The sequence below is a fragment of the Bidens hawaiensis genome, unplaced genomic scaffold, assembly GCF_021521415.1.
Source record: "Bidens hawaiensis isolate Kalapana, Puna unplaced genomic scaffold, B.hawaiensis_p1.1 tig00077673_1, whole genome shotgun sequence".
NCBI lineage: Eukaryota > Viridiplantae > Streptophyta > Magnoliopsida > Asterales > Asteraceae > Bidens > Bidens hawaiensis.
Genome location: NW_027503367.1, coordinates 2121 through 13509, shown reverse-complemented (window position 1 = coordinate 13509; position 11389 = coordinate 2121). Strand labels below are relative to the sequence as shown.

At 40.3% G+C, this 11389-nt stretch overlaps 1 protein-coding gene, 1 non-coding gene and 1 pseudogene across 3 annotated transcripts; 2 read left to right on the top strand and 1 right to left on the bottom strand.

Moving 5' to 3' along the window:
• Positions 1-333: 333 nt before the first annotated feature.
• Positions 334-6375, top strand: LOC143606851 (callose synthase 12 pseudogene; annotated as a pseudogene). The gene is made up of 2 exons (XR_013148829.1): positions 334-2376; positions 3170-6375. The product of XR_013148829.1 is annotated as a callose synthase 12 pseudogene (transcript).
• Positions 4025-4103, top strand: LOC143606853 (small nucleolar RNA J33). Its single transcript, XR_013148830.1, has one exon. It is a non-coding gene; the product is annotated as a small nucleolar RNA J33 (small nucleolar RNA).
• Positions 6376-7845: 1470 nt separating the features above from the next.
• Positions 7846-10890, bottom strand: LOC143606852 (putative ubiquitin-conjugating enzyme E2 38). The gene is made up of 5 exons (XM_077082482.1): positions 10423-10890; positions 10265-10328; positions 9533-9672; positions 9114-9425; positions 7846-8082 (listed from the first exon to the last, which is right to left on the bottom strand). The coding sequence occupies exons 1-5, from the start codon at positions 10888-10890 to the stop codon at positions 7846-7848; spliced, it is 1221 nt and encodes a 406-aa protein (XP_076938597.1).
• Positions 10891-11389: the final 499 nt, after the last annotated feature.

Genomic DNA, 11389 nt, shown 5'->3' with positions numbered 1-11389 from the left:
TAAAACTCTAATGAAAATAAGTAAATGTGCAAATCTAAAAGAACAGGAGATAAGGCTGAGTTTTGAATTTAAGTTGAAATTATTATTAGGAAAATAGAATTACAAACCTATGTATGTCAATGACACATGGAAACCTCGTCCATTAGAAAGGTCACTTCACATGTTCCGTTAGAAACTCAAAATGAAAGAAATTGCATAAAAACAACCCACGCGCTCACGCGGCCCCACTCACCACCTTCTTCTTCTTTATCATCATCATATTTTCTGCTGCACGTTAAACCCTTCGAAACCACCCTACACTTCTCTCTCGACAAGCACCCACTCACAGTCACCATGCCCACGCGCCACCGTCCACCGTACAACATAATCCCCATTCACAACCTCCTAACCGACCACCCCTCCCTTCGTTTCCCTGAAGTCCGCGCCGCCTTCGCCGCCCTACGTGCCGTCGGTGACCTCCGCAAGCCACTCTTCGTCCCGTGGCAGCCACACTACGACCTCCTCGACTGGCTCGGCTTCTTCTTCGGCTTCCAAGGCGCCAACGTCAACAACCAACGAGAACACCTCGTGCTCCACCTAGCCAACTCTCAGATGCGCCAACAGCCGCCGCCGGAAAACATCGACACCCTGGACCCCACCGTCCTCCGCCGCTTCCGCCGGAAACTGATGAACAACTACACACACTGGTGCTCGTTCCTTGGCCGGAAATCCAATATTGGATCTCCGACCACCGGAAAAACAGTTGTGATCACCGGCGGGAGCTTCTTTATGTGGGCTTGTATCTTTTAATATGGGGTGAGTCCGCAAATATCCGCTTTATACCCGAATGCATATGCTACATATTTCATCATATGGCTATGGAATTGAACCAAATATTAGAAGATTACATAGACGAAAACACCGGTCGCCCGATATTACCTTCAATCTCGGGCGAAAACGCCTTCCTGGAGCGTGTCGTGACACCTATCTACAATGTGGTGAAAGCCGAGGTCGATAACAGTCGGAACGGGACCGCCCCGCACTCGCACTGGCGAAACTATGATGATGTGAATGAGTACTTTTGGAGTCGGAAGTGTTTCGCTCGGTTGAAATGGCCGATTGACGCGGGGTGTCGTTTTTTCAGCGGGGTTGGGAAGACGGGGTTCGTTGAACAACGGTCGTTTTTTAACTTGTTTAGGAGTTTTGATAAGTTGTGGATTGTGTTGGTTTTGTTTCTACAGGCTGTGATTATTGTTTCGTGGGATGATGAGAAGGATTTCCTGTGGCAGGCGATGCGGGATAGAGATGTTCAAGTTAGGGCTTTGCTGGTTTTTATAACGTGGAGTGCGTTGCGCTTTGTCAAGTATGTTTTGGATGCGGTGACGCAGTATAAGCTCGTTTCTTGGGAGACATTATGGCTCGGGTTAAGGATGGTGTTGAAGGTAGTTGTATCCGCGGGTTGGATTGTGGTTTTTGGGGTGTTTTATAAAAGGATTTGGGACCAAAAGGATCGTGATCGTCGGTGGTCTGATGCAGCTAATGACAGGATATTTACTTTTCTTGAGGTCGCTTTCGTGTTCTTGATCCCAGAGATTTTAACCATGGCGTTGTTTATTGTTCCATGGATTAGCAACTTTCTTGAAAACACCAACTGGCGGGTCTTTTACATGATTACTTGGTGGTTCCAGAGCCGAAGCTTTGTGGGCCGTGGTCTTCGTGAAGGTCTGGTTGATAATATTAAGTATTCGCTTTTCTGGATCGCAGTTCTGGCCACCAAATTTTGTTTCAGTTACTTTTTGCAGATAAAGCCGATGATCCGACCCACTAAAGATCTGTTAGACCTGAAAGATGTGAAGTATGGATGGCACCAGTTTTTTGGTAGTAGTAACCGCTTTGTGGCCGGGCTCCTTTGGGCGCCAGTTGTGTTGATTTACTTGATGGATTTACAGATTTGGTACTCGATTTATTCGTCGATAGTCGGTATGATGGTCGGGTTGCTTAATCATCTGGGCGAGATTAGAAACATGCAACAGTTGAGATTGCGGTTTCAGTTTTTCGCGAGTGCAATGCAATTTAATCTCATGCATGAAGAACAAATGCTGAATCAAATCGGGACGATAAAGAGTAAATTTAAAGACGCGATTCACAGATTGAAACTGCGGTACGGGTTTGGTAGACCATTTAAGATACTGGAGTCGAATCAAATCGAGGCTCATAAGTTCGCGTTGGTGTGGAATGAGATTCTTTTAACCTTTCGGGAAGAAGATATTGTTAGTGATCGGGAATTCGAGTTGCTTGAGTTACCACTGAATACTTGGAATGTTAGAGTGGTTCGTTGGCCGTGTTTATTACTGTTTAACGAGTTGCTTCTCGCACTTAGTCAAGCTAAAGAGTTAGGTGCTGTTTGTTTTTGCAGACATAAACTGTCTGTAAGCTGATTCATCTGTTTTTATGTCTGCAACTGAAGATGTGGTCTGAAGATCTGTAAGCTGAAATTTTAAGACCGTTTGTTTTTATAAGTTTACATGTTAAACTAAAAAGTGTAGTTTGAGGTTTTTTTTTTCTTGTTACTTTAAAATTCAATATGTACGTTGGTCAACAACTGGTTCCTGTCACATCGAAAAGCCGAGGAGGATTAGGCGGTGGAGGTAACAGATGGTCGGTTGTGAGATGGTGGATTAGGCGGTGGAGGTAACAGATGGCCGAGGAGGAATAGGCGGTGGGGAATCGGAAGTTTCCGGCGGTTTCGGTGGTCGTGATGGGGCAAAAGAGTGTACCGGAGGCGGCAGTTTCGGTGGTCGTGATGGTCCATGGAGGCGGCGGTTTCGATGGTCCATGGAGGCGGCGGTTTTCATGGAGGCACCTAACAGATATATATATGGAGGCGGCGGTTTCGATGGCCAACCGGAACCAAGGGAGAGGAGGAAGAGAAGGAGTGTATCTGGAGGAGCAGAGGTGGTGGCGATGGCCGACCGGCGAGTGGAGGAGCGACGGAGAGGTGCACAGGGGATGGATGAGAAATGTGAAGAAGTTTGAAGCTAACCCTAGGAGCTTTTTTTTTAAGATGTATTAAGATGTTTGCAGATCTTATATTTTTAGAAAACCAAACTGTCTTCACAACTGATGTCTGCCCGCCTGCAGACATCAGCCATCTTGAAGATGTTTGAAGCAAAAACAAACAGCACCTTAGTCGATGCACCCGACAAGTGGATTTGGTACAAAATAGCTAAAATCGAGTACAGACGGTGTGCAGTTATAGAGGCTTACGATAGCATAAAACATCTTCTGCTCACAATAGTAAAGCTCAACACACTCGAACATTCCATCATCGCTGCTTTCTTCCAAGTAATTGATAACGCAGTCGAAAACAAGAGTTTTACAACCACCTTTAACATGCTTATGCTTCCTGAGATTCATTCACAGCTCACAACACTTGTGGGTCTGTTAATAAAGCCCGAGAAAAACGTTAACAAAGTGGTAAATACGTTGCAGGCGTTATATGAGGTTGCTACACGGAATTTCTTTAAAGAGAAACGAAACATGGATCAGTTAAAAGAAGACGGTTTAGCCCCGAGCAGGCCCGCTCAAGGTGACGGTCTGCTTTTTGAAAACGCGGTCGAGTTACCCGGTTCAATAAGTGATGTTTTTTACCGACAAGCGAGACGGTTGCACACGATTCTTACATCCCGAGACGCAATGAATAATGTTCCCGTGAATCTTGAAGCGAGACGAAGAATCGCGTTTTTTAGCAACTCGTTGTTTATGAACATGCCACACGCGCCACAGGTTGAAAAGATGATGGCGTTTAGTGTTTTAACACCTTATTACAATGAAGAAGTTGTGTATAACAAAGAATAGCTTAGAACCGAGAACGAAGACAGTGTGTCAACGCTTTATTATCTGCAAACGATTTATGCGGACGAGTGGAAAAACTTTTTGGAACGGATGAAACGCGAAGGAATGAAGTCAGATTGTGATTTATGGACGGTCAAACTCCGGGAGCTTCGTCTTTGGGCTTCATACAGAGGTCAAACATTGGCCCGTACGGTTAGGGGAATGATGTATTATTATCGGGCTTTGAAAATGCTCGCGTTTCTTGATTCGGCTTCTGAGGTGGACATTCGTGAAAGGTCGTTTGAACTCGTGCCTATGGAACATGGCAGTAGCAGTGATAGTGTTGGTGCCGTGGCGGCCCGAGGGATAAGTCGGGCCGACAGTACCGTTAGTGCTTTGTTTAAAGGTCACGAATACAGGACCGCTTTGATGAAGTATACGTATGTGGTCGCGTGTCAGATTTACGGGACTCAAAAGGCGAAAAAGGACCCACACGCGGATGAGATATTGTATTTAATGAAAAACAATGAGGCTCTTCGTGTCGCATATGTTGATGAGGTGGCACTAGGCAATGATGTGTCGGAATATTACTCGGTTCTTGTGAAGTATGATCAAGAATTGGAAAAAGAAGTGGAGATTTATCCGGTCAAATTGCCTGGCCCATTAAAGCTCGGGGAGGGAAAACCCGAGAATCAAAACCATACCATGATTTTTACTCGAGGCGATGCGGTCCAAACAATCGATATGAATCAAGATAATTATTTTGAGGAAGCATTTAAAATGAGGAACTTGTTGGAGGAATTCCGAAGCTATTACGGTATTCGTAAGCCGACTATTTTAGGTGTTCGAGAAAATATCTTCACGGGCTCGGTTTCTTCACTCGCTTGGTTCATGTCAGCCCAAGAAACGAGTTTTGTGACACTTGGTCAACGGGTTTTAGCGAACCCGTTAAAGATCCGGTTGCATTACGGTCATCCAGATGTGTTTGACAGGTTCTGGTTCTTGACACGTGGCGGGATTAGTAAAGCCTCAAGGTTAATCAACTTAAGTGAAGACATATTCGCGGGTTTTAACTGCACTTTACGAGGCGGTAACGTGACCCACCATGAGTATATTCAAGTCGGGAAAGGACGAGATGTTGGGTTAAATCAAGTTTCAATGTTTGAAGCAAAAGTTGCAAGCGGAAACGGTGAACAAGTTTTGAGCCGAGACGTTTATCGTTTAGGTCACCGGCTTGATTTCTTCCGAATGCTTTCGTTTTACTACACGACAGTCGGGTTCTTTTTCAATACGTTGATGATTTCATTAACCGTTTACGTGTTTTTATGGGGCCGATTGTATCTCGCGTAAAGCGGGGTGGAGAGCTCGGTTGCAGATGACGCTAACACAAACCGAGCATTGGGCACGATTCTAAACCAACAGTTCATTGTCCAACTTGGGCTTTTTACCGCATTACCGATGATAGTCGAAAACTCACTTGAGCTCGGGTTTCTAAACGCCATTTGGGATTTCATGCAGCTGCAGTTATCGTCCGTTTTCTTTACGTTTTCATTGGGCACGCGGGCCCACTACTTCGGTCGCATGGTTCTTCATGGTGGGGCAAAATACCGGGCCACGGGCCGAGGGTTCGTAGTCGAGCACAAAAAGTTTGCTGATAATTACCGACTTTACGCGCGATCACATTTTGTTAAAGCCATCGAACTCGGGTTAATACTCACGGTGTACGCGGAATACAGCCCGGTTGCAAAAGGAACTTTTACTTACACAGCATTAACCATTTCAAGTTGGTTTCTTGTGTTTTCGTGGATCATGGGCCCGTTTATTTTCAATCCATCCGGGTTTGATTGGTTGAAAACCGTGTACGATTTTGATGATTTCATGGAATGGATATGGTTTTCAGGTGGCGTTTTTGCAAGACCGGAGGAAAGTTGGGAAGCATGGTGGTATGAAGAACAAGATCATTTAAGAACAACCGGGTTTTTTGGGAAATTATTTGAAATAATTTTGGATTTACGGTTTTTCTTTTTCCAATACGGGATTGTTTACCAGCTGGGTATCGCAGCCGGTAGTAATAGCATTGCGGTTTACTTGCTTTCTTGGATATACATAATTGTCGCGCTTGTGATTTATTCTATTACTGCATATGCGCGTGACAATTTTGCTGCTAGAGAACACATATACTACCGGCTGGTTCAGTTTCTCGTTATTATTCTCGGGATGGTTATTATCGCGGCGTTGGTTCAGTTTACACAATTCGAGTTTGTTGATTTGTTCACGAGTTTGCTCGCGTTTATTCCAACGGGTTGGGGGTTTTTGTTGATTGCACAAGTGTTTAGGCCCGTTTTGAAGAATAGTTGGATTTGGGGTACGATTGTGTCGGTGGCCCGACTTTATGACATCATGTTCGGAGTGATTATTATGGCGCCAGTTGCGTTTTTGTCATGGATGCCGGGTTTTCAGTCGATGCAAACGCGGATTCTGTTTAATGACGCGTTTAGTCGGGGCTTGCAGATATTTAAGATCCTTTCTGGAAAGAAGTCTAAAGTTGACAAGCAGTATTGAGGTAAATATTATTACAATTAGTATTGTAAATAAAGTTATAAAACTTATATTGTTAATGTAATGATCTAATATGTTCATTGTAGATTTGTAGGTATATGATGTTTGGATTATATAGACTCTGTGAAGTGTTCGATTTACAAGTGCTGCACCGTTTTAGTTTGTTTGGTGAGGAAGCAAAAACTTGTTTAATACCACATTATATGCATATGTAGCTAGACATTAAATTAAATTATGAAACTTATATTGTTAATGTAACATTCTAATTTGTTGCTTGCAGGTATATGATGTTGGAATATATATATTAAGGACCAGATCTACAAGTGCTGCTGTGTTTTGGCTTCTTAGGTAAGGAAGCAAAAACTTTTTTGGTACCATACTTTTTTTATATGTAACTAGACGTGGTCGGCTTGGCTAATAACGGTTTAAAATGGGTTAGGTTGACCCCTCCTTTAAGGTGATGATATTAATTGGCTGATGTTGTGACATGTTTTGCAGGTTTGGCGTGAAGGAAGTAGATAAAGTAGTTTGTCGTCTTTTGTTTATACCAGCGCTATGTTGAACTTCTTGGTGAAAAGAGTAGTCTTGAAGAATATAAGTTCTTAACTTTGTGCAGTTTTATTTATATTACAACCTCTGATAGAACTTTGGTTATTGTTCAACTGAGTCATTTTTTTAACATACCAGGTTTGTCGCGTCTAAAAGCATTTTTATTTTTTGTTTGTTTTCTAGTAGTAGTCGTTTAAGTTTTCATGGCACAGTTCGGCCTGCAACTCGATTTTGATAAAACAAAAAAATTATTTGTAAAACCACTAATCGCGATTTCTGTCGGTAGGGTCGTCCCTCCCGGCTGGTTTTAGCAGATTCATGGTACCGTTACTAGAATTGATTTTTTTTCTTTTGTGTGTTAAAATTCATTCAATAAATCCCAAAGATTGATGAACATGATATGCATAGATGCTTATAAATGTTAACAGTTAAAATGAAAGGTACATGGCATTATGGATTTATGGCAGATTGATTTTTAGTTTCAAGGAATTTGGATTATGAGGGTTTTTGTGTTTGAATAAAAACTGAAACGTAAACCGTCTGTCTAAGCAATCCTTCCTGCTTGCTTCTAAATTGAAAATGTGTCTTTAAATCAATAAACCATCAAAACCTAATGATAAACAGTAGTACTTGCTTCAGTTTGAATGATTTATTCGTTTTCCAATTCAACCCACTTATCAAAAGTAAGTAAACCTGGGTCGTTTTTCAATTATTGTCGTTAATATATTAGTCAATTAATAAATAGAATTATCAACAAAAAGTCTGATATTATCATCCATCAACGTCACAAGATTAAAACCAAACACCTAAGTCCGAGAATCCAATATCCGATTCAAGTTATTCATCATCTAACAAATCTTTACATTTTGTGCACCTAGATTAGGAGTAACCATCCATCCGACTTGCAGCAACTAGAGACGCTAGTTAGTTTTCAACGCGATACTGGTCACAGTCGGTTGCACCGGATCTACTAAAGTTTGCAACCAGACCATTGATCATTCTACCCACTGCTGCCTTAAACGGCCTTGACCCACTTTTATCAGCAGGGTGCAAACCATCAATTGTTGAACCTACTTCAACACCGTCCATATAAGCCCTACATGCTGATAGAATCACATGTGCACGGCTACAGAAATGCCCCACAACAAGTTCCTCAAAATACTGCAATTAAACAATCTTAGTCTTCGTTTAGTTGATATTTTAATAAATTTTAGGGGTATTCAAAAACCGACCAAACAAAAGCATGGTTTGAGACACAAGCGCTTCGGTTTGCGCACTTCGTTCCCTTTCAAACCTGGAGCCACCGCTTAACCTTTTACTATTCCTATATAACTTTTTATTTTCTTTGGGATATGCAGCTGTGTATCTATATTATAATTAGAGATGTAAGCATGCCAGCACGAGCCCGAGCTTGGCTCGTTTGACTTACGAGAGCTTGAACTTGGATTGTTTTGACCTCTATTTCCAAAGTGTGAGCCCAGCTCATGAGTAGTTTTTCAAGCTTGAGTTCGGCGCGTTTATTATTTATACGCAGCTTAATCATTTTTTATATATATTTTAATTATAATTTTATATCTAACATAATATACATTATTTAGTTACTTTTAACATAAGTTTATGTATAACTATACTCGTTTGGACTGACGAGCCAGCTTGAGATAGAGCTCATTTAAGCTCGCTTAGATTCGAGCTTTTAGCGAGCCAATCTCGAGTAACTCACGAGCGGCTTGGCTCTTTTACACCACTAACTAAACTCATGAACCATCTTTCTTTGTAAGAAATTTAATGCAAAAACTGATATTTTGGAATATGCAGTTATGCATCTGTATTATAACCATGAACCATCTTTATCTTTTTAAAAAATTTTAATGAAAAGCCTAGTGATTTTGAAATATGCGTTTACGTTTCTGTATTATAATTATGAAAAATCTTTTTATTTAAAATTTTTAAAACAAACTACTGATTTTGTAAAAGAAAATCACTTCAAATCATCAAAACCAAACTCTTAAACCACCAAACCAGTAAAAGTAGCTGATCCAACTAGCGCACCCAACATGCGCGGTTCGGTTTGTTGTTTCCCAAAACCGTATTTAACAATTCAGGCCAGCACTTTGGTCAAAACGGGCCGAATCGACCCGTAAAACACACGTTGTAAACATTTATCGCTTAACTAAACAGATGTTAAGAAATACCTTTGGAGGTCTCCTAAGTGTATATATCATTGTTTTCAATGACAAAATGAAGATATCTTCATTATAACTCTTGGACTTCTTGTCACCAACAGTACCAGGATACATACTATCATAACCGGGCTCATTAAAAAACGGCTTATCGTTTAAAATCAGGGCTTGAATCGACACCAAAACTTGTAGCATAGTTGATTTATTTGGCATCCATTTCTCACTGCCATGACCCGTCCAGGTGTTCAGAAGGCTAAGGCAAACTTTCCCGTCATCATATAAGTTCGGGTTCAAACGGAGCCCACCAGAATAATAGTAAACCATCTGAAACCCAAAAGATGAGAGAGTTATTTGATACAAAGTTAAAGAATTTTGACCCGACTAATGTTAATAAAAAAGAGAATTGTTTATGGGTGGTGTATGTATATTACCGGGGGGATGTCTGGGTAGTTAGGAGGAAAGTGAACATCAAACACAAAAAGACCATCATGATACGGTGTGCCTGCGGGCCCAACGATCACAGCCCTCAAAAGATCCATCCTTGATTCGTATACCCTCACAAATATAGTATCTGTTGAAGAAACACGATAGTATTATTATTATTATTATTATTATTATTATTATTATTATTATTATTATTATTATTATTATTACCATCATTATTATAATTATTATTATATGATGATCAACACATTAAAGAACTTTTATGATTTTAACTCAATTTCAAGTCAAATCTAGAAAAGATTTCTAAAATCAAAATGGCTTCCGTGTCACAATTACAAAATTTAGAATCAAAGGTATATTTTAAATATACTTCAACAAAATTTCAAAAGACAAAAAATTAGGTCAATATGCGATGAGGTTGAAACAGACGACAGGTTGAAGTTGGGGTTGGCATGAAAACTCAGTTTTCTTACATATGAGAAACAACCATCTGTAAATTACAAAAAGAATATTACTATCATAAGAACAATCAGAATATATGAATAAAAGTATTGTAATGCTGCTCAAATGACTAATGCATTTATCAAACCAAAACTGCTATACTTGTGTTTTCAGTCAAGTTTCACTCAAAAGTTACTGTTAAGGAGCACTTGTAGCATTGATTTTGGTCACAAGATTCTAATTTGTTTTGTGATTAATGAAAGTACAATTATACTCACCTGGTAAGTCCTTTTCAAGTATTTTCCACTCATCTTGAATTTTCTTTGTCCAGCTCCTAGGAGGCTACAAGAGAAGAAACATTTCAACCAATATATAGAGTCGTCATTAACAAAACATTATGGTATTTTAAGTTGCGATTAATTTTTATAAAACTTACCTGCTGCCCTTGAAAACCAGCATTATTGAAGTGATGATCAGAAAAATCATCAACAATATCAAATGACTTGAAGCCTTCAAACTTTTTCTTCACTTCTTCATCTTCATTTTCAGCTGCAGAGCTTGATGCTATGTTAGAAAGACCCGATGAACTGCTAGATGCAATGTCGGTACTTTTGCAGATGGGTATATTTGGGGTTTCATGATTATGGTGTTCAGCAGGAGGATCAAGGACTTTGGTACTAGCGACAGCAGGTGCAGGATCATTCAACCACGAAAAAGATGCTTCAACACCGGGAGGCAGATCAACGTTATCAAACTGGGCTTGCATGTTCAGATAATGTGCTTCGTCATCTTCTTTTGAGTTGTCAAACATGTAATAATCATCATCATCATCATCTTCGTATTCAACCATGTCACCATCATCATCATAATTATCTTCGTCGTCTTCATCATCATGGCATGACATATCTGAGTTCAGAGAGTTGCCTTCGTTAGTAGGCTTCAGGGCATCCTGCAAAAACACTTTGTTAATTTCAATGAGAGAAAACAGATCATCACAGAAAAGATATCTGCTTCAAACATAATTTAGTTTCAGTTTGGGAGAAAAGAAATCCCTAAGAAAATGAAATTCGTCCATGATCTATGAGTAGCAGTATGAAAAATTAGGGCTGAGATGAAGAATAGAAGAATTGTGAGACTTTAGTCGATTAATAATAATGAAATCACCGATACCTGATCATGTTTAGTGGCGTTGTTGCTTACGATTGAATCATCGGTGGGGATTTCAACTTCCATTGTCGATGCCGATTGGTGAAATCAAATAATACAAACCCTGCCCTAGAAGAGAAGAGAAGAGAAGAGAAGAGAATCAAATCAAATCCAAAAGGAAGGATTGTACGGATGTTATTTTATAAGTCAAAATAATAAGAAACCAAGGTTAAGGTTAAGGTTAAGGTTAAGGTTAA

Excerpts from the sequence above, each read along its gene's own strand:
- LOC143606852 (XM_077082482.1), bottom strand. The coding sequence starts at position 10,890 with ATGTCATGCCATGATGATGAAGACGACGAAGATAATTATGATGATGAT. Across the intron at positions 10,329-10,422 it reads CTGGTTTTCAAGGGCAGCAG|CCTCCTAGGAGCTGGACAAA; the intron begins GTAAGTTTTATA and ends CTTCTCTTGTAG. Across the intron at positions 9,673-10,264 it reads ACTTGAAAAGGACTTACCAG|ATACTATATTTGTGAGGGTA; the intron begins GTGAGTATAATT and ends TTTCTTCAACAG.